At 42.0% G+C, this 25,851-nt stretch overlaps 1 protein-coding gene across 3 annotated transcripts; it reads left to right on the top strand.

The window, feature by feature from the left end:
- Positions 1-1,316: 1,316 nt before the first annotated feature.
- dop1b (DOP1 leucine zipper like protein B) lies at positions 1,317-24,008 on the top strand. 3 transcript variants are annotated; one of them, XM_030428298.1, is made up of 39 exons: positions 1,317-1,565; positions 2,327-2,410; positions 5,418-5,595; positions 6,079-6,260; positions 6,351-6,521; positions 7,495-7,684; positions 7,868-7,966; positions 8,480-8,603; positions 8,696-8,805; positions 9,903-10,014; positions 10,140-10,260; positions 10,380-10,499; positions 11,272-11,380; positions 11,688-11,924; positions 12,020-12,324; positions 12,552-12,949; positions 13,143-13,414; positions 13,510-13,662; positions 13,821-13,921; positions 14,806-14,996; positions 15,077-16,646; positions 16,972-17,071; positions 17,166-17,357; positions 17,513-17,635; positions 17,723-17,857; positions 17,955-18,010; positions 18,108-18,212; positions 18,460-18,526; positions 18,623-18,779; positions 19,112-19,194; positions 19,284-19,393; positions 19,475-19,624; positions 21,130-21,191; positions 21,432-21,560; positions 21,660-21,796; positions 21,888-21,943; positions 22,038-22,181; positions 22,308-22,440; positions 22,754-24,008. In XM_030428298.1, exons 3-39 carry the CDS (start codon positions 5,458-5,460, stop codon positions 23,009-23,011), a joined length of 6,900 nt encoding a protein of 2,299 aa, XP_030284158.1. In that variant the 5' UTR covers positions 1,317-1,565; positions 2,327-2,410; positions 5,418-5,457; the 3' UTR covers positions 23,012-24,008. The 3 variants fall into 3 exon arrangements, with proteins under 3 accessions (XP_030284158.1, XP_030284157.1, XP_030284156.1); XM_030428297.1 differs by having other exon boundaries at positions 2,327-2,429; XM_030428296.1 differs by lacking the exon at positions 2,327-2,410.
- Positions 24,009-25,851: the final 1,843 nt, after the last annotated feature.

Below are 25,851 nucleotides of genomic sequence, written 5' to 3'. Positions count from 1 at the left end.
ATGCAGCCTAACAACAGCTTGCCATATACAGACAAGAAGTAAGGAAATTGATAAATACACAACAACATCTGCAAGGAAGCAAAAGCAACAATGGCGCTCTTACACAGAAGACAATTTGACTTATCTCAGCAGGAGAAACACGGGTGCTACTAATAACCGCACTGATATGTCCTTCTATGGCAGGCTGTGTCACCCACGTTGTGTTGTGTGAAGGAGAGATACCGCATGTCCTTCCTTCCTGCTGCTGTCAGACTTTACAATCAACCACACACACATGTATTCAACCATTTATATTTACTTGTTTATTTGCTATATTGTCTACATATTTAGCCTTTTCTAGTGATGCTTCTTATTACTGTCCTCATCCATTTACTGCTGCAGGACTGCACATTTCCCCACAGCAGGATTGATAAAAGAATGGCAAATTTCATATAATCTAACTGATATCTATGTCCAATTTAAGTGACAGATCCAACATGCACAATACCCGAAACACCCAAATGTGATGCATGCAGCCATTATTAATCATGGTGTGATTGATTATATCTGTGCATTTCCTGCTATGACATGTAGACAGACAGCAAGGAACAAGGAAAGTCTAAATAGATTAACTTTGAATTATTTCAGTTAATTAAACCTCTTCTCAGCATGTACAAATGTGCAAGACTGACACCTCTGTTAGCTTTATTGCACATGTGACAGGATATGACAAATCACATGTTTATTGCTCTTATGAGTACCCCCCACCCCCCATCAACCTGAACCGATGTCTCAAAATCTCTGATGCTTTTCTGATGTTAATACGTACACAATGACAAAAGTAAATGAACTGTGAAAATAAGTCTCTACTAAAGATTGATTTTGACTCTCCTCTTTAGTCACAGCATGTCACAGGTGTAACTTACAAATACTACTTGTACATTACATACTACTAAGCCCTTAATTACATATTTCACCAGAAAAATGTACAATATTAAAACATGATTTTTCACTTGCAGTAAATAAACAAATAAATGTAGCTATGGTTGTTCATTAAGTTGTTGCCTATGTGATTCCAATATTGTGAGCTATCTAGCAGTGAGGTGAGAGGTTTGTAAACACGGTACATCCTGGACTGTACCAAAGCCTGGGGGCAGTGAGTTGACAGTGAGGTCTTCAGCAATACTTTAACGCTGTTTGATGAGAAACTGGTTTCTATTTCGCTCTCAGTAAGAAAATCAGCTTAAGCGATTCTTGTATTGACTTTTTCGGCGACAGTTTGAAGACAAACACCCCCTTTCCCACATTAGATACCCCCGCCCCACCCCTTCTCTACCAGGAAGTGAACCGTCCGGCTGCGTTCGGCTCTGAATCAGCTGAGTTTGAGGATCCCGCCCCGTTAGGACTGTGTCTCTAAGTGGGGATGTTTAGTGACACACTCATCCTCAGGACAAATTACACGTTTGCTACTTCTTTTCTTTGAGCCACGAAAGAAGCAAGATGAGGACGGTGCTGTCGCTTCGTCGAGTCGGACTGCTTTGAAGCGAGTGTTTCCTCCGGTGCATCTTGGGCTTGTTTCGCAGTCGGTGAGTCATTGATGCACCTGATAGCTAGCTAATATTGTTTACTGCGGTGATATTAACGTTAGCTCTAACAGTCACGTTATATGATGTCTTCTTACAGTGTAGTGAATAACTGTATTATTTCTCCCCCCAAAAAACTAAACCTTGACGTTTCAATATCACGTTTACGGTTCGTTTTAAATGGACAGCTAGCAATATCACCGAATGTCCCTTGTTCAATTTTAGTATTGGCGAAAATGTGTTTAGCTAGGTGTACAAAAACATATTTGACGAGCTAACGTGCTGTAAAAAATATCTTACGTGCTGTAAAATATCTTACGCCTAGTCTCGGAGTCGATGCTGTTATCATCCAGTCGGTGGTCTGAGGTCGTGTTACATAAGAAGGCTCTGATGATGCCGCGATATGTTTACAGCCCAAAAGCTGCAGTAGCCAACTGTCATTTGGCTACAGGTCATGTATTAAGTCTCCTCATCTGCCTTCTCACAGCAAAACACTGTCACATTAGAGCCTGTGATGGTGGTGTCAGTCAGGTGACCTGTTGTGTGCCATAGTGCGTGTGTCCACCCTCAAAGCACACACTCCTCTGTATGACAGCAGCCTGCAGAAATGCATGCTTTTTATCGCACTTGCTGTTTTGCTGATGCATGCAATGAGGAAGTGAGAATGGACATTCAGTTCTGCTTCCCCTACACCATTTGGTTATCTGCCTGTCACCTGTGATTAAGCTGTTTTTTGTGGCTCTTCATTTGCTTGTACAAATAAGGTTGCACACACAAGATGACTCCTTGCAGAAAGAGTGGTGGTCCATCTGAGCAGGATCTGTGAGGAATAACATCAGCTGAAGCAGGTGTGGGCTGCTGTGTAGTGTGAGTTTGCTTTAACATACTCTGTCTTTAACCAGCCGTACCTAAATCAAGGCAGTCGATGGGGAAAGAAAAGGTTGGATAGTTTAATCCTCTGGTGAGAGGGTTGTAGCCTGGATTTTACAAGTACTGCAGTCACGAGCCTTGCATGTGGCTTTGTGGATTAGACATTTGTGATGTCTTTAGTCTTGTCTGGTTAAAGGTGGCTAACTAATTGGCATACATGTTTACGTATTGATGACAGCAATAACACATGTTTTAAAAGGGCCATGGTAGTATTATTATCAAAATATCTAAACTACAGAAGTTGCGATTTTCTGATGAAGGAAAAAATGTTTGACAAAGCAGCATTATGATGCAAAACTGTAGTGCTGTGGAGATACTCTGGCCCACAGTTCTTGTTCTGCAGGTATAAGATAACATGCTTTTGTTACAGACCTCATCAAATGTCACAGCAGCCTTTTTTTATTAATTCCCACTAATCGCATTATCACAATCTTAATAGCTGTCAAAATTATAATAATACAATTTACTGTAACAAGCAGCCTGAGGTAAGTGTTAGGGTACAGGTGGTAGGAGACTTTTTTTCTTCTTGCAGCTCTCTCACATGTTTGTGATGTTGTTGCTGTTTATCCTGAGTACTGGTACAAATTCAATTTCTAGTGAAGTCCACTATATACAATGTGTTACCATTAGTGACTGACCGATACTAAACTTTTTGAACAGCGACACTGATACTAATATTGGGAAGTAAAATATTTAGAAATTGATATATTGACTTTTAAGCGCACAGCTGCGATTCTTCAAATCATGCATTTGTGACAAAGATAGGTAACTGAGAAGGGATGTTTTACAGTTCAACATTTGTGTAAAATGACATCAGTGCACTAAAGCAGTAATTTTACTGGGAATTAAATAACTGTAAATTATCCTAAGCATATTGTTGCATATTTCATGTATTATATATTGTTGTATTGTGCACTATAATCTTTATAAAAACATGTTTTCATACATCAGGCAACATATACACCAATACTGATGTCTTTGTGATAGGCCAATATCAGCTTACCAATATATATCGGTTTGGCGCTAGACCTTATGTTAAATTTGCTGTTGGTGTTATGTTTTTGAGGTTAATCAATTACCCGCAAATTCCTGTTCAGCACATTTAATTGTGACTGCAGTACAAGAATGTAATTAGTGCATGGAAGGACTTCAAGAATCACTGCTGAGGTGTACCTGCTGACAGTGTTAAAGGCTGATCCAGATGAATGAGCTACCTCTCCACTTTTGTCTAACTCCCTGGCCTACTTACCTTTTATTTTTCTCCCCACAAGAAATAAACCCAGCTCTTCTTCTGCATCATTTCTGTCAGGCTTTTTACCCACTTTGGTCTTATCCCACTAAAGATGTGCTGGAGGCAGCATGATGCTGTTACTATCGCTGTTATTATTTTCACTGTGGTGTTAACTTTAACATATTCATTGTTTTGACATTTATATATACTTGTTTAGTCCCTAAAATGAACACAGCAAATAACAATGACTGAAGTGATGTCCTGATATTGGTTATCATTTGAACTGAGCAACAAAAAAAGCACAGTATTCAGTATTTAACGGTATTGCATCAGAAGATGTTTACATTTTTAAAACATAAACCAGCGAATGTTGGGTATTTTGTTTTTCAGCAGATGAATCTGTTATTGAATTGATTATTTTTCTGTCAATAGACTGATCGTTTCCCCAGTAATATAAAGCTGCCCTCAGCACGTGTTGTTGGGTTTGTCCCCGATGGTAAAGCTCCTCTCAGCTCAGGCACGAGGAGTCCAGATGTCTGTGCTCCTCTAATCCTGCCCTCCTACTCCCCCCATCTCTCTGTCCAGCTTCATACAAAATGAACTGCATGTACACTCAGACAGACACACACACACACACACACACACACACACACACACACACACAAACCCACCACCACTGCCCATGCCATGTGCTTGAGAGCAAGAAAGCTACTCTTTCTAGATTGAAGGAGATCGGTGGCTTTTTTTTGCCTGTATTGTCTAAATGTTTTTCTTACTTGTACTTCCTCCTCTGGACCTTTTTAAAAGCTGCACTAATCAATATTGTTATAAAAAAAAAAAGGATCAAATGACAAGACTAATGGGAAAGTGAGTGCTGTTAGTTCAAACCTACAGAGATTTATCACCCAATTCTGTAAATCCCGTCAGATGTGCAAAGTTTTTTAAGATCTTTCAACTTATCTCTTTCTTTTGATTTAGTCGCCAGCACTTTAACTGTTGGGTTCAGTCTCACTTCTTTAGTTTACCTTGTTGCCAGCCACAGTAGACAGCTGTTTTCAGATAAGAAGGACTGTACACTGTATGTTCAGCGCCAAACAGCAGAAAGACAAACATTTCCCTCAGGAGTTGGTGGAGACCAAAACGGAGCTAAAAGAGGAGGATTATTGGACTTATATTCATCAGGTAGCCCAAAACACAGAATCAGATGAACAATAAGGTCGTAATGTGCCTGCTCTCCTGTGCCTATGTTCTATGAAGACACTATAAGGTGATTTAATATCAATATTGCCCCAGATTTGTCCAACAAAACTCATCAGTGCTGCTCAAAATTTCAATGTGTAACCAAGAGAGACACAAACTAAATCTCTCTTTTCTGAGTTTTTGTGCCCAGCCCATAACTTGTTTTTCTGTGGGGCCAAAGCGTCCCTCTTCAGGCTGAGAGACAGGTCAATTAGCCAAACACTGACCAGCCATGAATGAGGACATTTGTCTCCACAGCTTCAGAGCGTGTGTGTGTCAGTGAGCCGAGCTAATAGGCTAATTCTATTTGCCATAAACAAGCCTCAGAGGCAGAGAAATGTCTGACAGGTTTGCGGACAGACAGATACTATCGTGGAGCTAATTGCTCTTGTGAGTTTGATCAGTGTTTTTCCTCTCTCCTCAACACATTTCGTTTGGTCTCACCTCTTTTCCAGAAATATTGTGCTGAACATGCTGCAATCAGACTGATGTATCATGGATCCTGAGGAGTTAGAACTGCAGAATGACTACCGTTACCGTAGCTATGCGGCGGTCATTGAGAAGGCGCTGCGTAACTTTGAGTCTTCGAGTGAGTGGGCAGATCTCATCTCCTCACTGGGCAAACTCAATAAGGTATGGTATGATGCACAGAGTGGAGCTGATTCAATAGAGATACTGTAACTTTTTGTTTTTATATTTTGGTGTTGATATTTAGTGAGTTTCAACTTCACAGCTGGTTTGTGTTTTTTAATTATCTGTACTTATTAGGATGTTCTTGTTCAGTGAGTCTCTCTTTCGCTATTGCTCAACTTTACTGCTTCTGGCCATTTATTTGGGACCATAAATGTGCCACTTTTATTTCCAGTTGCAGAGCAGATATTTACTTTGGAGTGTCTGTTTGTGTTAATGCAGGAAAATTGGCCCTTAAAGTACACAGAGGATATGAGGGAGAGAAAAATGTCATCGGTTTAAGCGTGAAACTGTACAAAATATTTTCCGATGTGTCTGAAAGCGTTTTATTGGATAGTTCTCTTATCATGTATGTTGGAATGTAATGTTAGGTATTTGGTTAATGGCACAACCATTCTTTCTCTTTATTTTATCTCATTCTTTCAGGCCCTGCAGAGTAACCTCCGCTACTCCCTCCTGCCCAAGCGGTTGATCATAGGGAAGCGTCTCGCCCAGTGTCTGCACCCAGCTTTGCCGAGCGGAGTACACCTCAAGGCTCTGGAGACTTACGAGGTCATTTTCAAAATCATTGGTACAAAATGGCTGGCCAAGGATCTGTTCATTTACAGGTGAGGTCGAAGGAAGAAGTCTGAAAGAGAGCTGGTTGGTCACGTGTGCAGCTTTATGATCAAATTTATGTGTGTTTTACTTGCTTTCAGCTCAGGATTGTTCCCGCTGTTGGGCCATGCAGCCATGGCAGTGAAGCCTGTGCTTCTGACACTTTACGAGCGTTACTATCTCCCGCTGCAGAGGGCTCTGCTGCCTAGTCTTCAGGCTTTCATAACTGGACTACTGCCAGGCCTGGAAGAGGGACTGGAGGTTTATGACAGGTATATGGCACATACTGTTGTCAGGATAGGAAGAAATGATCTCAGACTGTTCTTTTGTTCTTGCTTTAAAAAAAAAAAAGTAAGGAAAAGCCTGAAAATATTCTATGTATTTTATTGTGAACAATAATGAACTGAGTGGTATGTCTCTTCATGATGGGGAATATAGGCGCTGTTGTTTATTTTGAGGCGATACACCATTCTGCTGCTGTTTGATGCTCACTAGATTACCAGATGTGTATTAATCCACAGCTGATAATCATCCCCCCCATAAAATTTCCACTTCTAACTCCTGCTTTAGTAAAATTTGTGAATAAACAACAGGACCCAGCTGTTTGGGAAGATCTATTTAGCCCTTTTTGTAAATGAAAATGTACATTAGTGAGTCATTATAGAAGGAACAAAAGGGCTCTGAGCTGTGAACAACAGAAAGAGTAGGAGAGCTTTAAACCATTAAGAGCTGGACAGTTGTTGACGGCCTTTTTCCGTAACAATAACATCCTAATTTTTCCATAATCTGTCGATCTAATTCAGGTCATTTAGCAGACGCTTTTGACCAAAGCGAGATCTCTCACTATTTATGTATCACTAGTTTACACAATACAAGTGCAAGTAAATAGGAGGCTGCAACTTGGTATAAAAGAGTAAATCAGGAAGTGCAAAACCAAGACGAGACCAAGGTATCTTTCAAAATATATGAGGAAGACCCAGCTGAACATGAGTTTGAATTGACAATTTCCTACAGATGTGTCAGTAATAGATTGGGCCACTAATGTACTGACAAAGACTAATAATGGCTGAGTCAGTCGACCTCTTGTCAGTACTTTTATACTGAAACAATTGATTGTTTCGACAGAATTGATTGGTATGACATCACTAACCACAAGGTCAGATTGCCACACAGAAATATAGATTCTTTAGTGGATGTGTTGTTGAACACAGTCAATGAGTTCAATCCATTATATTCCCTGTCCAGGACTGATGCGTTGCTGCTCAAGTTGTCACTGCTGGTGGGTCAGCAGGTCTTCTATGGCGCCCTGTGGGGAAGTATGCTGGTCAGCCCTATGGTGCGACTGCCCGCCTCGGTCTTTATAGTCACACATTTTGACCGCATGGCGTCCCTGCGGCAGCAGACACACATGCTAGGCTACGACCATAGACTGGTGGTGAGTTACTCTGTTTGTCCTATGGTTTGAATCATGTCTAATGATTAAGATCGTTGGAGGAAATATTAGTACTGTGGACACACTTCAGGCATGTTTCAGTTAAGTTCTACCCTCTGCTCCATCGCCATCTTTTGTCATCTGTCTGAACTTCTTCTGAGTTTCTCGGTTTCTGTCTGTCTTCAGGTGAAGTCAGTGTGTCTTTCTCTACAAGATTCAAATGTCCTGGTGCAGAGGAACATGCTTGAAATCCTGCTCTACTTCTTCCCCTTTGCTGAATGCCTGGTAGGTACACACAAAAACACACTTCCTTTCTGTCTTTTGGGTTTTGATATGCCTTCTGTGAACAGATGGAGGACTCATGGACAAAATCTTATCAAATGTGGGTCTGCGGTCTTATTTGTGTCAGTTTGGGGACATGAAAAAGTTTGAGGATCACTGATCTAGTTAAAGTGTTTCTCTTCTGTGCAAACTGCTGTTGCTGCTGCTTGAAAACACCATGTACTGCTGTTGTGAGTTGTCCCCAATTCTACCATCCAGATTCGAAAATGCAAACATTTGCGAATCCTTTTTTGACCTATATTTAGTTAAATGCAGTACCAAGACAAGATATTTCAGGTTCAAACTATAAAAGTGTTTTTGTAAAAGTACTATCAATTACTATTAATTTTAAATGAATTAGATACCTGCAATATGCAAAGGGAGAAGAACCATATTGTCCCAACATCCTGTCATTACACTCCCTGTCTTTCCTGTTGTTTCTCAGCTAACTGTCAGCTCTCTCTGTTGTGTTATAAGGACCCAGTGGAGTCCAGTATTTCCATGAGTGTCAAAGAAGTGATCACAGTGGTGTCTGCAGCCTCACTCACACTCCTTCGCAGAGACATGTCCCTGAACAGACGCCTCTACGCCTGGCTTCTAGGTGCTGATCATTAAAATATTCTTCTGCATTGAACTAGCCATTCAGTTTCTCTGTTAACTCAGTGTTGTTTCCCTCTGGGTATGTGTTTTCAGGGACCGACATAAAAGGAGGAATGGTGGCACCACATCCCACCATCTCATCTAGCACAGAGGATCATACATCTTACTACTTCAGCACCTACTCTAGAGATTGTCTTGTGCAGGTAACTCACTCATGTGTTAACATTCAGACACGCCATCGTAAGTGTTTCCATTATCCAGTGGTTAGCATTTTTTTTACCTGGAAAATCTGTTGAAGTTGGTCATGCCGTCCGCTGAAAATATTTCTCTTGTATTCATGACAAACATGAAGCAAGTTTTTCATGTGGTGCGATTACATACGGAGTCAATTCCACTCAAGCCAGCGCTGACCTCCAATTCCAGCAAATCACTGTAATGTACTTTAATTAGTCTCTGTTGGTTCTTGATGACTGTTGACATGAGGGGAAATGTACTTCACTGACAAAGATTGAGAGTGCAGACTGCAGGAAAATGGCTCGGGCTGAACCAAACACAAACAGACACTCGGACTGAACCACCTTCGGAGTGACACTCAACACTTGTCTTATTTGCAGGTTGTCACATACTGACACTTTGGGTTGTTGTTGCAAAACATCAGCGTTCTCTGAAAAAAGCATATTTTTAGTATATCCTGACTGTGTTGTTAAAGAAAAAGTTTGATGTTTTGGATGTTTGAAAACCTTTCCTGTCAAGAGTTAAGGTGAGAAGATCAACATCAACATGTGTGTAGACAGTTAGTTTAGTTAAGTCTAAAGACTGGAAATGGGAAATTACTAGCCTGGCTCTGACCTAAGGGAATAGCATCCATCTAGAAGCTTCTCTAAAATTCACTAATCAACATATTTTATATCTTGTTTGTTAAGTGCATAAAGAAAAGTGTGAAAATGACAAGTTGTGGTTTTATGGGGGGTTATGCGTGGGAACGTTTCTGTCCTGTTTTGTTTTGACAGTGACGTATTATGCTTCAAGAAGTGAATGCAGCCGACAAAGAATCTGTCCCACACATAACTAGAACTAACTAACATATTTCCATTAATGCCAAACTGAACTTGACTTAACTAACAAAATGACGACACTAAACAGTTTTTGTGAAGATTTTAATTTAAGCAGGGTACAGGAGATGAGAGAAAGGGTGACTTGCATTTCACGTCTCGGTCAGGTGTGTCTGTTTGAACTGTGTACCAGTATATGTTTGTCTCCTGTGTGTCATATTGTCATCTGTTCTTTTCTGTCACTTCAGGCTCTGATTAACATCCTCAAACAGAAGGATGTGCAGAGCAACCCGGAGATTGTGATTGGATACCTCAGGCCCTTTCGTATCATCATCAGCCTGCTGGATAAACCTGAGATAGGTACGCAGCACTGAGCCATACTGTACACAAACATTTCAAACAGCTGAAGAACTTGATCCACTTATTATTGTTTCAGCTTTATTCTCAGCATGTTTAACTGTGATAGTGACCATTTTTTTGTTCAGGTCCGGTGGTCTTGAGCAGCGTGTTGTTGGAGGTGGTCCGAGCCTTCCACAGCTACTGTCGAGAGATGCTGGGTGAGGAAAACATCACCAGCACAGGGCTCTCAGGCAACCTGCTTGCAAGGTGAGAGCAATAGATCTTTCTTCACTGCTGAATACATATTTAACTGAACATGTGACACAAAAGAAAAACCATAGAAAACCAGAAACAGATGATATTTTCTTGTGTTTCTTCTTCAACAGTAAGATAAAAGAGAATAAGAATGCATCAGAGATCATAAAGACCATGAATATGCTCGTGAGCTCCATGAACAGCGAATACCTGTGGGAGTACATGACCCGACGCTTCTGCACTTCCCTCAGGTGAGGCACAATTTCAACTCTAAAACTTAAACCTGTCAGGTTGACAACATAAACTCAAATTAATCCATAGAGGCACAATTCTTTCTCAGGTTGTCCATCCTATTCTTGTGAACAAGATATCTCAAGAAGACACTGATGGAATTTCATCAAGTTTGATGCAAATGTCCACTTGGACTCAAGGATGAGCTTATTAGAATAAAGTGGCCAGTTACGAGATTTTACATCCCAAAGGTCGGAGGTTATATGCACTGCGGCATCATAATATTTCACAAAAAAATGTTGTCCGTTGATTATAATGCCCATTATTCGACATCATAGCTTGTGTACAGAGGCATGCCTCTGTGTACAGAGAAATATAATCACAAGGTGGCAATTCAAGTTATCTGTGTACAGAAGTACATGTGTAAAAACCAGTATGACCAAACAGTGGCTCTTAAATTTTCACTGAAATTGTTTGAGAAATTGCACTTACTATTTTACAAGAAGTGTCGTTCTTTTGTCCTCGTTTCTGTGTGGCATTTGAGCTGAATATTGTGTTGACTCATTTGTAGCGTGTTACAGTAACTTTCGCATTGTCTTCATTGTTGTACTGATGTTAATGTTGCCCTCTTGAAAAAGAGACTTAAATTTCAATGAGAGTTTTACCTGGTTAGATAAAGCATATAAATGTATATATTTTGGGAAAGGTCAGCATTTACATAGTACACAGCATCAAAGGATCAAAATATGAAATCTGAAAACTTGACTTGTTATTTCTGTCTTTGCTCTGTAGTGACAAAGATGACCCACCAACGCCTCCTTGGCAGGACCGCAGTCACCCTGCTCCCTCTGTCACAGAGATGTCCAATCTCATCATTTTCCTGCTTGATGTTCTTCCACTGGTAAACAGCTCACACTCTTGCTCACAACTGGTTCACTTGGTTGTGAAAAACACATATTTGGGAATAATTCTAAATATTTAGATTGGCCTGTAAACCAGCTAGCTGGGGAGTGACGAATTAGCAAAACTTAACAAATACTGCAAATTTTGAAAAAAAAAAGCTTTTTTTTGTATAGCTCTGGTACTTAGTCAAAGTAAGGTTAAGACAAATAATAATTATTCACCACTAGTTGACCCAATTCTGACTCCACACACACCTACAGAAATTTCTATCCACAAACTGTGTTGTACATGTCTTGTTCCCACAGGAGCTCCATGCTGACATCCAGTCCCAGTTCCTCCCTGAGATGCTGAGCACCATGCTGCGGACTCTGCGCAGCCACATGGACACTGTGAGCCTGGAAGATATCACACAGGGTCTACGTGCATGCTTCAAAGTCCTGAGTAAAATCCAGATGCCTGTGGCTTATATGGATGTTGAGGCAGGAGCGCACACAGAGGACATGGAGTTACAGTCACCAGAGGAGGAAAGCAAAAAGACTCAGGTTAGGCCTTTTACAATTTCTGCCATGCATTTTCTTTTTAAGTGATATTTTTGATGTTTGTCTGTGCCTCATAATGTCAATTTCACACTATCTAGGATCTAGAGATAGAGGGAAAGAAAAATGGTGGTCAGGTAAATGGGCACCATGGAGATGAAGAGCTGAACAGGGATGGAGGAGACGAGGCAGAGCCTGCAGATGGTGTTTACCCGACACTCAGGTCTGAAGACAGTGGACTGGGCATCAGTGCCTCACCATCAGAGCAGCATCTCCCACCAGGAATCGGGCAGACGGCCGAAGGAAATGGAGTTTTCAAAGAAGGCGAGGGAGTTTGGAGGAGGGGAGGGAGTGTAGACACCATGACGCAGTGTCTGCAGGACATCCTAGGCTTTATAACCACAAGGTAATCTACTGAGTTTTTACTATGTGCTATATTGTTGGCAACTTGACTTGTTTCAGTTCCGAATGCTGTATTTTCCAGTTGCCTAGGTGCAACGCCTAGAATTACCATGAACTGCATGACTGAAAACCTTCATCTACTGAGTCTTCATTAGATTATCTATATCCTGCATTGGATCTTTTTTATTAACTGTGATTTCCAAATATTTCTTCTCTCCTACATTGTTTCAGATACCTGCTAGTGCAGGTGGAGGATGTGAGAGCACCAGAGGAAGTAGCCCAGCCTGACCTCACTGCTGCCTCACTAGATCAAAAGACTCTGTTAACGGGCAGAGGGGGACGGGAAATAAAAGATAAACTGACTGAACTGTTCACCCCAAACAAACTTAAATCCCGCTCTACATCTGATGCCCAGCTCCCAGCAGCCCCCACAGAGAAGAAAAAGGGGCCTATGGGCTGTCTGGACTGGGCGGCTGGCTACATGCCCCGTGGCAGGGCAGAGATCTCTGATGCTTGTCGACAGGCCTTCACTGCTACCTGCCACCTGCTGCTGGAGTGCACCACCTTTCCTGTCTACCTAAGCGAAGAGGAGACTCTGGCTCTCCATGCAGACATGTTTGGTCATACAGGTCACACAGTTGGTTTAGATTACTTTCTTACATTTTCAAAAGTTACCTACAGAGCCAGAGAAGACATGCAAAACAACTGTTTTACAGAAGTACTCCTCGTAAAGATTTAAATGACCTTAATGTGTATAATCAATGGATTGCCCCTGTAACCGACAGAAGGATAATAAATATTAAAATGTTTTGTTTTCCATAGGCAGTGACATGGACAACCTGCCGGTGTGGGTGACGTCCTTGATGACACTGTGCTGCCTGTCCAGGGACTACAACATCCAGCACACTGCAGTGGCCTCCTTGTTGGAGCTCATCAACCACTCCCAGTCCTTAGCACTGGTCATCCAGGACAAGCACAGACGCTACCAGACATCTGACTTTAACCCTCTGAGTGGGCGGCTGCAGATGGTCACCGTGCCACCCATCTACCCTGCGCTGCTTCGTGCCATAGAGGAGCGCACAGATTTCTATCAGGTGAAGTTATAGAATAAAAATATGTTGTTTTCACGTGAAGCTGTAGTGAAAATGTGGTATTTAAAAGATTTTGTCTTTCCTTTGCTGTGACTCAGAGGGTGTCCCAGGTTCTGTGGAGCCAGCTGGATACAGATCGGAGAGAGCAACACATTTCCTGTGTGGAACTCTTCTATAGACTTCACTGTTTGGCTCCTTCAGCATCCATCTGTGAGGACATCATCTGCCAGGCGCTTTTGCACAAAGACAAGGTGAATAAACCTGCACACATGCTGAACCACAAGTTGTTTCACACATTAAAATGTTCTGCCAGCATCTTCTAGATGTGTCAGTTTAAATGGGACACACAAACAGACCTACTGAGAATTGTTACAAAGCCAAAGGTTTGCCTTGTGTTTGTCTGCCCCAGGCTGTTCGGCTGGAAGCACTTCACCGCTTCACAGTTCTGTGGCACCTGACCCGGGAGATCCAGTCCAACAGGACCATGTCTCTGAATCGCTCCTTTGACCGGTTAGTACACAGTGGAATAGTGGTCAGACAGCAAACATGTCAAAGAACTGTAGCTTGATTATGAACATGATACACAGCCGTGCTGTTTTGATTCTGTAACCCATCGTTAGAAACTTTAACTGAGTTCAACAGTTTGAAGTTATTTTGATAAGGGCCTGATTTTACTTTTGGGTTGGGATCCTTAATTTAGGTTTTATGACAACTTAATTCCCACCAGACTTGGCTTAAAGGGGCTCTTTGTAACAAATTAGTAATTGATAAATCACTTTTTAATTGGCCTTATGTAAGCGGACAGTAACATGTTGTCTCTCGTGGTTGCCTACAAGCCTGTGGACAATGTGTTTAAGTTGTTTAGTACTGATGGACTGTGGATTTCTTTGTAAAAGTCTCTGGTCAGATTGTCTGCGACAGACCAAAGGATGTGACATTATGTGTGCTCGAGTGCCCCGTCTCAGTGCCTCTCTCCGCTCTGCTAACAGAGAGCATTTGTTTAGAAATGGAGTCCACCAACATAATCAGCGACCGGCTTTGAGCAAAACTCAGACTTTCTACAGAGCCCCTTTAAGTTTGGGATGAATGCTAATATTAAGCATGTTAACATGACAACGTGCTAAATATTATCTTGTAAACATGGTAAATCGCAACCATGCAAACTCTAAACATGTTAGCGTGCTAAATAACAGCGTAGTTTGTCTTCAAAATAAAGTTCTCCATTAGGGTTAGTGCCAAACTTGTGTTGCTGTGTCCACTAGTGTTGAGCATTTAAGGATTGGCCTCTTCCTCTTTTATTTTGCAGTTTGTAATAAGCATTACAGTCTCAGAGAGTCAGACTTCGAGTTCGCACTGCTGGCATTCAAATCCGAGTCTGCATGTCTCTCCCCCAGGTGTCTGTGCGTTGTGGTGGACAGCCTGAGCTGTACAGATGGCTCTATTAGTGCAGCAGCTCAGTGCTGGCTGGTCCGGGCTCTTTCCCTCAATGATGGGATTCGGATCCTTGAGCCTATTTTGTTGTTGCTGCTTCACCCCTCGACTCAGCGCTCCTCCATTCAGAGTGTCAAACAAAATGTTACTGCTGGTAAGTGTTGTGTAAATGAGTAAAATTATAATTGGATAAGCTTATTCTGTTCGGCTGAATGTGTGTTTTATTTCTCAAAGGTGCCCTGAGAGTTCTCAGCAGCAGAAGTCGGAGCTCCACCAAATCTTCTGGAGCATATACGGATGCCATGGCAACAGAGGTCACCACCTTAAATCTCATGAACATTGTGGACCGGGAATCCCTGTGGGCCGAGTTAGACAGTGGTTCAGATCCGGCCAAACCTCCGGAGACTTTAGTGTTATCAAGGAGTGAGAGTGAGGAGACAGAAGAAGAGGAGGAAAGAGAGGAAGAGGATGAGGAGGGTGAGAGTGAACACACTGAGTCAGCTGACACCAGTGGTGCCCAGGCATCCACTGAGAACTCCAGCTCAGGCTCTGTACCCTTCCGCAGCATCGAGGAAGGAGGTGTGCCCAACGGCCTGCGGCGGGCAGAGTCCGAGCACACACAGGCATCTGATTCACTGTCGAGTGAGGATGAGGAGGATTTGGAGCTGGAGGCCATGGCCAGGTCTCGCCTGCTGAAACAGGAGCGTGAGAAGAGAGAGGCCATCGACTCTCTGTTCCGCCACGTGCTGCTGTATCCTGTGGCGGGTGGGTGGCGCCATCTGCTCCAAGGCTTGGCGCTGCTCGACAGCCTGCTGAGGAGCAGCGCCGAGTGCCCTCTAGTGGATGCACTCTCCTCCACCTCTCTGGACACCAGCTCTGCTGCACATTTAAATCTAGTGTCCAACCTCCTGCAGCGCCACCAACAGGCTCAGGATGGTCATGGCTTCTACGGCTGCCTGCTCTCCCCTTCCTCCTCCCCCTCTGTGCCTCCATCCCTACTCATTGAACTGCTGGTGTCCTTGTGTCTGCGGTTCTTGCGCTCTCATTACCCTTCCTATCTGAGCCTGGGTCCTCTTGACTTGCAGGGGAACAGGGAGGTGCAGGTAAAGAGTGTGGAGGTGCTAACCCGGATGGTGAACCAGCTTGGCTGTGTGGCACGGGCACAAGAGGGCAACGGGGCCAGTCTGGAGCCAATTCGCAGACTCCTTTCAGGTTGTAAAGTGCAGCAGTATGCTTTGCTTACACTCTCTGCATCCATGTATGTCAGCCAGAGGGGAATGGACAAGGGAGCAGCCAAGGGTGTGGAGCTGCTGGAGGAGCAGGGAGGCCTGTCAGAGGAGAGTCTGGTGAATCTTGGCGCAGGAGGGGGTCCGGAACAGTACCCCTTACAAATAGAATTACTTAAACTCCTCCAGGCTCTCATCGTCCTTGAGTACCATGTGTGGCCCTGCGGGGCTGTCTCAGCCGCTAGCCAGGAGCCCCGCGAATCCCCGACCGCCAGCACCCCGCTGGCTCGCGAGTGGCAAACCGCAATTCTTTTTCAGCAGTCTATCAAGGCAGCACAGTACGTTCAAAGCAACCCCATCACAGCCCAGGGGATGTTTGTTTCAGCCGCTGCCAGGGCTCTGCAGCCACAGTACGGCTACTCCATGCACCCCCACTGGGTGTCGCTGCTGTGCTCCTCTCTGCCATACCTGGGTCGCTCATTAAGCATCATCGTGGCTCCGCTTATCAATCAGATCTGCAGGAACTTAGACGAGCTCGTCAAACTTTACGAGCATGATGGAGGAAAGACAAATCAGAGGTAGACTCATCTTACATATCTTCGTAAACTGCAACAATTTGGCAGCTTAAAGTTTGTCCTATTTAGTGTGTAGGGTCGTTTTCCTGAGAATTTAAGTAAACTTATAATAGAGAAAGACAAGAAAACAAAGTAAAAGAAGAATATTTTTGACTACATATGCAACAGTACTCTCTGAGACTTGTACACATTTTACTGTGAAAAATTGCCACTTACATATGGTATCTTTACAGCTGGAAGCTAATTCCACATAATCAAAATTATCAAAGTACAGTTAAAACATTTTTGTTATTTAAATGTCTGACCCGTGTTTTTGTCTTCTGATCAGCCTGAGTGGTAGGAGGGAGAACATTGCTCCTGACTACCCTCTGACTCTGCTTGAAGGCCTGACCACCATTACACACTATTGTCTACTGGACAACAAGAGGGTTAGAAAAAAACACACACACACACGCACTGAAAAATACACCTCATATATTTATGACAATTAAATTACTATTTTTCTCTCTCTTTCTTGGCCAGTCTTTGGTTGCCTGTGATCCGGTGGATGTCCGTAACGCACGCAGCGCTGTGATCGAGGCACTGCCGCACATGCTCAGTAGTATGGCGCTGTTGTGGGGGGTGGTCATGAGGGAAGAGTTTCAGAGACGTGCACCTGATTCTGCCCAGAGCAGCAGAAACTCTTCTACCTCTGTTTACTTCAAAAGCACCAAGGTGTGTGATACATACATACAGATTTTCTGATTTGTTTTATGACAGCAAAAATATGTTTGTTGATCCGGAAATATTCTTTCTTAAATTCAAATATTTATACATGTGCATGTATAATTGTGGAGAGCTTAATTCATTCACGGGGTGTGTGTGTTCAGATCTTGCGCCAGAGAATCCTGGAGTTCCTGCTCCCTCTAACTGGCCAGTATGGGGTTAATCTCATGGCTTCACTGGGAGAAGTGTGGAGCAGAAGAAAGAGTAAAAGACGACCGAAAAACAAAGTAAGAACTGCGGTGAGTCCAGAAAACAAAGAAAGGTCACATTCACTCCTTCATCTGTCTCACTGAAAGGCTTGTTGTCTTCTTTAGGTTTTACCTGTGGCCAGCGATGCTCGTCTAACCATCGTGGATCTGGTGAAATCTTTGAGCACCTTGCACACAGATGCCATCCTGCACTTGGTTAAGGAGGTGGTGAAAAAGCCGCACCAGATCAAAGGAGAACAGGTACACAAACATACATACATGCGTGAAAAAACGTGTACTCTGGAGGACTATAAATCAAACTGTGCCTTTTGTTTTCATATTGTTTTATCTCCATCAGAAATCCAGCCTGGTGGATGTTCCCATGTTGCAGTTCAGCTACGCCTACACCCAGAGGTATGTAGGAAATTATAATGCAATTTCCCACATCAGCTTTTGTAAGACCATTCTACATATGCTCATGTTTATAATAATCTCCGTTTTCTGTGTGAAGTATTTCAGCTCAGGCTCTGCAGGAAAATATTGCTACTCTCCTCGGTCTGTTGCGGGAGTCTGTTCAACTCAACCTCGCCCCACCTGGGCACTTCTTACTGCTGGGGTCAGTTTCTGCATAATCAGTACTTATTCCATACTCTTATTAGTACTTCTGTATTACAAAATACTCTTAGGCAGTGCTTACACAAACAGTATCAGAGCCTACACACCAACATTGCTCATAAATGCACTGACAAACAACCACAAGGATCATATTTCATGTTGTGAGATTGACAGTTATTGACCTGCACATTTCATTAGTAATTTCCTTTTGAAAAATATTATATTCATTAGTGATTTCTCTCTCGCAGCATTCTCAATGACTTCGTCAATAGGCTCCCCAACTTGGACAATAAGAAGGACACAAGAGATCTGCAGGTTTGCTGCTTGATATATTGCTATATTTGTGATTGAAATATCCAGTGAGTGCATGCGAGATACAGTTGAGATATTGATGGTGACTTCGTCGTGCAGGAGGTGACTCAGCGGATCTTGGAGGCAGTGGGTGGGATTGCAGGGTCATCTCTGGAGCAGACCAGCTGGCTCAGCCGCAGCCTGGAGGTCAAAGTTCAGCCACAGGTGTGCACTGAAGCAGACGAACCTGATGACGCGGACGCGGACGGTGACCATGGTAACTCAAAATACCCCTGACGAATACAAGCATGATCTCATCTGCCATTCTCAGCCACAGGTGGAGAAAATTAACCCTGGATATCAAGATGGCCCCCCTCTCTCAGATTGGACCCAGCAGAGCTTACAAATCTCTATCGTTGCCATGGAAACACTGCTCTTTCTATAGTACACTTAGTATTCCATGGAGGAACACGGCTTTTTTAACTTTCCATCCAAATTTTACCTGAGACTATAGACATGTACCTACATCCTTGGAATCCCAGTAGCCCCAGCTAGGAACCGGAAGCAGCATTGAAACTCTTTTTCTTCTTTCTCTCCTTATCTTGTCAGAGTCAGTGGCTCAGGCTAGCACCATGGTTTCCTCCTCAGCTCCCTCGGTTTACAGTGTTCAAGCTCTTGTACTCCTGGCTGAGGTAGGTTTCTTTATGTTTTATATATGGTAAGGGAATGAACATGTGATCCATTGTGAGTTGACATTTTAACACACTCTCTCATTGTTTAGATCTTGGCACCACTCCTGGACATGGTTTACCGCAGCGATGAGAAGGAGAAAGCTGTTCCTCTCATTTCTCGGCTCATGTACTATGTTTTTCCCTACCTGAAGAACCACAGGTAACTACTGTAGCCGGGCCAACTACAGCTAACGGCTTTGGTCTTCACACACTTCTCTAACGCATGCTCTCTTTCCTCTAGTGCCTACAACATGCCCAGCTTTGAAGCAGGTGCTCAGCTGCTGAGCAGTCTGAGTGGGTATGCCTATACCAAAAGAGCCTGGAGGAAAGAGGTCTTTGAGCTCTTCATGGACCCCCTCTTCTTCACCATGGATGCCTCCTGTGCTCCAAGGTCAGTATGTTTCTTTGTTAGATACGACTTTATTCACAAATAACTATTACCACTCTTCTACAGCTAGGGAAGGGAAGATAAAAGATTTGATGGCAGATTGTGATTTAAAAAAAAACACTCCAGATAAGTCGATAGTGGTGGTTTGAAAAAGGCTATATATCCTATATTGATTCCCTGAGTTATCTTTAATTGCATAAATGGGGAGCTGCAGCTTTTCAGCCATTCCAATTATATTCCCCACAAAAATAAAAAGTTAAATCAATTTTGTGGAAATCCAATGAAATCCAAACTAAAAGTAGACAGGGAGATGAGGTACCCATGATTTATTTATATTGTATTTATGCAGGGGGACCTTGTGATTTATGATTACCTTATTTAATATTGTTTGATTGTTTTTCTCTGAAAATGTTTAAAAGATGTGCGTCCTATCTGTGATGCAATATGAAAATGTCTTTTTCTTCATCAAATGTGAAGTGATTTCAGATTCTAGTTTTAAGCATGTTTGGATGATTGTCAGGATAATAATTACAATCCCAATTTGTTTTGGCAGAGATAATCGTCCCATTATATTTTTATCCCATGCCAACACACATAATAATGATAATAAAATAGATGTTAGTTATGAATGGTGAACGATGACAACAAATAAAGCCCCAGAGAGCTTGATGCTCATTAAAGTGCACACAAATGGACAACACTTAAAAATGTTAAATAAGTATCTTCACCACTTTGAAAAAAAATTTGTGCAGCATTTAAAAAAACTGCTGCAGTGTGAGATACACAGTCAGATAATGCAAGCAAAGAAACATTGCAAGTAGCACAAACAGCAAAATTAACTGTGTTGTGGTTTTCACACTATTACTTTCTGGAAAGTATTTAATGGGTCTAACTGAAAATAACTATAATAATAGTGATCTGACTGTGTGAGGCCCCACAGCAGCATCTGTTCAGAAGTAAAAGTAACTCTGGACGAGAACTCGACGACAAGACGCAAGAGATTGCTGATTTCACTCAGTGCAGGTTTATTTGCACCAAAGAATTGAATACAGACAAACCAAGCTGTCGCAGATGTAGCTACCTAGGCATGCAGAGTGAGTCTATTCAGCGGTGTCAGTTGGAACCTCAGACAGGCCCCCTGGGAGTTTGTAGACATCTCTGTAATTGATATGACATATCCCCTAACATAGCAGATCATTCATTAAGTTGCTTACCCCTACTCCTTTGGGAGGCAGCTCAGCACAGGTTAATTTTTGCAATTTTATACATGTTGATTATAGATAAAGAATTGGAGTTACATTTTAATTAAAGTGTTGTCCCAGCTGTACCTCACAGCCTTGAACCAGTCCCATACTGCTCTTTTTAGGTTCTTCCTAGCTTCGTACTCCCATGTCCGGGCTTTTGTCCAGTATTTCCCCATTGACCTTATCTGGACTATTTTTACATAAATGAAATTGAGAGAACTAATCACTAATGTCCTCTGCTCTACTGCCTTTTGTTCTCTTTAGTTGGAAATCCATTATTGACCACCTACTGACTCATGAGAAGACCATGTTCAAAGACCTCATGAGTGAGTACAGCCTCTAGAAAATGTTTGTGGTGCTATAAATATACAATTTTTTTCTGAATGTGAGAGTTAAAAATGTTTTTAAAAAGTTAAAAATTGTCAGTCATCCAAAGACGGACAGACAAAGTGGATAGAAACACTGTGTGCAGTTAAACTGTCGCTTCTGGAGAGATTCAAGATTCAAATAACAGGGACATTGATGACTGATTGATTGATTTTTTGCTGTGTTTGGTTGTGCTGTAGGCATGCAGAGCAGCTCCCTGAAACTGTTTGCTAATGTAGACCAGAAACCCATGCTGCTGAAGCGCCAGGCATTTGCCATGTTCAGTGGAGAACTCGACCAGTATCATCTCTATCTGCCCCTCATCCAAGGTTTGGTCCTGGATATCTATGTCGATTTTTCATGTTCAGCGTAGTGCTAGAAACAAACATTCAAACTGACTGAGTTCACTTCTGTCCCCCTCTTGTCAGAGCGTCTCACTGAGGCTTTGCGTATGAATCCTAGCGCTGCTGTCTCGGCCCAGATGTTCCTGATGTTTCGTGTTCTCCTGCTGCGGATTTCATCTCAGCACCTCACATCTCTTTGGCCAATCATGGTCACAGAGCTGGTAAGATCCCATCCTCTGAGAGGCTGGCCTATTACACAGGGTCAATTCTGTACAAGTCTGTTTTGATTAACGGAAATCTCTTGTTTTCCAGATTCGCATATTTGCACGTCTAGAGAAAGCTTTGCAGCCAGATAAAGACATCTCAAAGTGAGTTCATCTTTTTATTCATATTTCGTCAACATGCTGCTGATGCTGTCTATAAATACTCAACTTTCTTTTTGTGTATTTTTGTACCACCTAGGTTGGCTAAAGTGGTGCGCGGAGCCGTCGACAGAAATGGACCAGTGAATTTCTCTCAGGCAGAGTTGGACATGTACCTGTCGGCCTGCAAGTTTCTGGACACCTCCTTGGCTTTTCCTCCAGAGCAGATACCTATCTTTCAGATGTAAGGGCACTATTCAAGACATATGAACTACAAAAACTCTTCATGAGTTGTAGTGTTGCAATAGCTGTTTCGAGTATTATTTCCTATCTTACCTTTTTACTGTGTAACTGTCTGTTCCGTGTACAGGTATCGTTGGGCATTTGTCCCTGAAGTGGACGTGAACCGCTACAGTGGCCCAGAGACTGCGCTGATAGAAAGCGAGCAGGAATGCATACCCCACGTTGTCAGAGTGCTGGAAGGGATACAGCAGCGATATGGGGTAAGAATTCAATTTGAATTTTAAACTTATAGTCTTTCCTATTTAAAAGTCAACACTCTTGCATGTTGTCGAAAAAACAAAATTACTACTATAATGTTATAATATATGAATTATTTTGATTAGGTAATGTCTCAAATTTACCTTAAAGGGACAGTTGACCACAAACTAAAAATACTTACCTGTAGTGGCATTTATCCATCTAGATAGATTTTCTGTGAGTTGCCTAGTTTTTTGCCAAAAGTTATGTTCATTGAGGTTTTGTTTTGTAAAAAGACCAATTGTCTCATTATCATATCCCGCCCTGTTGTTCCAGACACTGAACGGGCTGAGTGAGGAATCTTCCACCGACCACTTGGAGTTCCCCCTCCTCACTCAGCGCTCCCTGTCCTCCATCACCCAGCTGTTGCCATTCCTGCGCACCCTATGCTGTTCCTTCCAGAGCCCCCCCCCTTACAGCAACCCTACGACCCACTTCCCAGTAGCAGACTACCCTGCAGCCAGTTCAGAAGCAGTCCTGAAGAAGCTGGAGTGCATCACTGAAGACGAGTTCCTGGACTCCATGGAGAATTAGAGCTTGAGCATGAAGCTTCCATAATTCGTCTCAAGCTATTTGACCTGCAGCCATATGAGTGGGATACCTGGAAATAGGCACAACTAATGATTATGTTGTATTGTGAACTTGGGAAAAAAAGGAAAAGTTTTAAATTTAGTTTTTTAATGTTTTAACTTGTCTGATCTCGTCATAAGTTCATGTAAATTCATGTACCTTTAAGGTGCTCTCACACTGAATCTGTATGCTCTTATTTCACTGGGCTTTTTGGATATCTGGAAAAAACGATCAATGTGATAATGACAAACTCTTGTAGAATAACTCCTTCTGTCAAGGATCTCAGTTGCTGAACTTTCACACATTTTAATTGTGTCAGACTCTTTGCTTAAGATGGTCTCAGATGGTCTTACAATTAAAAACCTTAATAATCTGAACCAACTTCAAATTACAACCCGTTGTTATTATGATGCGTGCGGCTTATAATATCAGTAGTTCCAATTGATATTTTTGAGTTTGACACCAAATAACAGATTACACTGTGAAGAACCTTACTAAGTATTGTGAATATAATCTTTTGACTCATTCATAACCTCTGGTTAACCACACTCTCTGGTACGTTCATACGGATGAATGAGAATGTGTAAGACTACAGTACATGTCTGTTGTAGAGGTACTTTGTTTTTCGTTGTTATAGGATTCATCATTATGGGACCTCAAAAGATTTTGGCTAAGATTTATGTTCGAGTAAGTTACTGAATGTGATTTGTGTACATCAAGAACATCTGTAGAAATATTATTGGGTGTACCTCACTGAAGTACATACATGCTTGCCGTTTACTGGTGTTAAAGGGAAATCAGCCTTTCTTTGTGGTTGTACATCGATACTTTTTACATTTGCCTGTTGTCTTTTTTTCCGAAGTGCTGAATGCTTGAGTAATTTATTTTGGATGTTTAAAGGACCATGTCGAGTTTTGAATTAACATGAAGAAGACTCATTAAAAAAAATGTTAAGCTTAAATGCTGTGTTTTCACTTTACAGCTTTAGCTTGTTTTTCTGCCTTTTGGTTGTGAAACAAATCTCAGGGTTGGAGGAACGAGCCCTGGCTCCTCCTGCCCACATGTCAACATGACCTTTTTCAAGACACTGAAGACTTAACCCCTCCTTCCTCGCATTGTAGCTTGCTCCCATTGCTGTGTAGTTGAATGCTTACTTAATGAGCAGTGCCCTTAGAGGAGGTTAATGCCAAAATCTTGAAACGCTACAGCCTTTCAAACCATCCTTCCACTTTCCCTCCATTATTTGTCTATTAATTGCTCTTAATTGGCTCTCTCAATACCTGACAAATCACGTACAAATGACAAATCAGATGACATGGTATTTGATATCACTGTACGCAATCATGTTTATGCTTCCGTAAGTCCCATCCTTATAGACAAAATATCTGAAGAACAAGCTGCAATGATTTATGTGATGATTATGACAACATTGTACACAAATATCTAGTAGGATAAAATGGTTAGTCTGAGTTGTCGTATCCAAAAAGCTGAAGATCAACTTGACATAATATTATTATTATTTTTCCATTGTTTAATGTTATTGTTCAGGAACAGCAACAACGCAGAGGCATACAACCACAAGGCAGTAATTCTAGTTTAAATATGCTTAAATGAACACAACTGGCAGAAACATGTCTTCCATATTGATGGTTTTCTCAAACTACAAATTTTGCAACAACATAAAAAAATTCTGCCATCAGCTGCCATAACAGAGACCTGTGAAAGAGAAAAATGACTGGACACATTAAATAAAAATGCATGTGTTAATCTGGTTTTGCAAAAGATAGATCAGGTAAAAAAAGATATCCTTGGTATGTTTTTTGTAGCTGAGACTGCATCATTTTCACAAAGCTGTGGAAGCTCGCAGAAACCCCCTGGCGTGTGTTACAATGCAGCCCTTTATATCTTTATATGATCTTTCCAACCTAGAAAAATCCTGGGACACTCGCTGCTGTACAAACCCTTCCAGTGCCGCCATTATTCCGTGCTAACATTTGGCTATGATGGCACAGCTATAAATAATTAGGGTATTAGTGCAAAAACAAAGCATTTCTAATTTATGATTTGAATTGCCATACTAAGTCATTTAAATGCTTTCGAGTTAATTTTATGTAACTACCCTTTCTGTCCCTCTGCAACAGAGGGAGGGTGTCTGGGAGACCCAACTCACATGTCAATACTGGGTAGATTTGCAGCCGTTTCAAGGCAAAAGGATCATTGAATACTGGGTAAAAAAAAAAGGATAACTTAGTGTTAGACAGATGTCTATTGTAATGAGGAAAGGCTCAGAGGACAAGCTTCTGGTGTGACTCCTCACAATATAAGAGAAGATTAAAGGTATCTGTCAGCGTATTCGTTTATTTGAGAGAAGACATACCAAAACGTACCTTTTTACCATTTATTTAGAATTGTATCATTAAGCAAAGCAAGCAACAAGATTCCTTCGCTCCATGGAGACAACGCCCTGTTGAGAGAAAACCTCTCTCTCCTGTCTTCTAAGTTTCTCATCCTGCACTTGCTTGCGTTTCTCTGCTGACTCCCTAGGTCTCACCTCAATGACTCTGACCAAAACAATTTGGTTATCTGTAACCTTGGCCTGTCCACCGTGAATGCAGCAGTGTGAAAGTGGATAGTAATTTGTCACAGAGTTCAGGCAGTAATCACACAAGTGAATTAAAAGTAATATATCTCAACAATCACATTGCTTTTGTGTGAGAATAGTTGAAAATGTGTACTTTTAATTTTGAAAAATGTACAACTGGAAGCCATGTAAACAGCTTTAAAACAAAGATAGATAATATTAC

The sequence above is a fragment of the Sparus aurata genome, chromosome 9 (genome assembly GCF_900880675.1).
Source record: "Sparus aurata chromosome 9, fSpaAur1.1, whole genome shotgun sequence".
NCBI classification, from domain to species: domain Eukaryota; kingdom Metazoa; phylum Chordata; class Actinopteri; order Spariformes; family Sparidae; genus Sparus; species Sparus aurata.
Note: the sequence above shows the minus strand (reverse complement) of the source record. Positions and strands in the feature narration are given on the sequence as shown.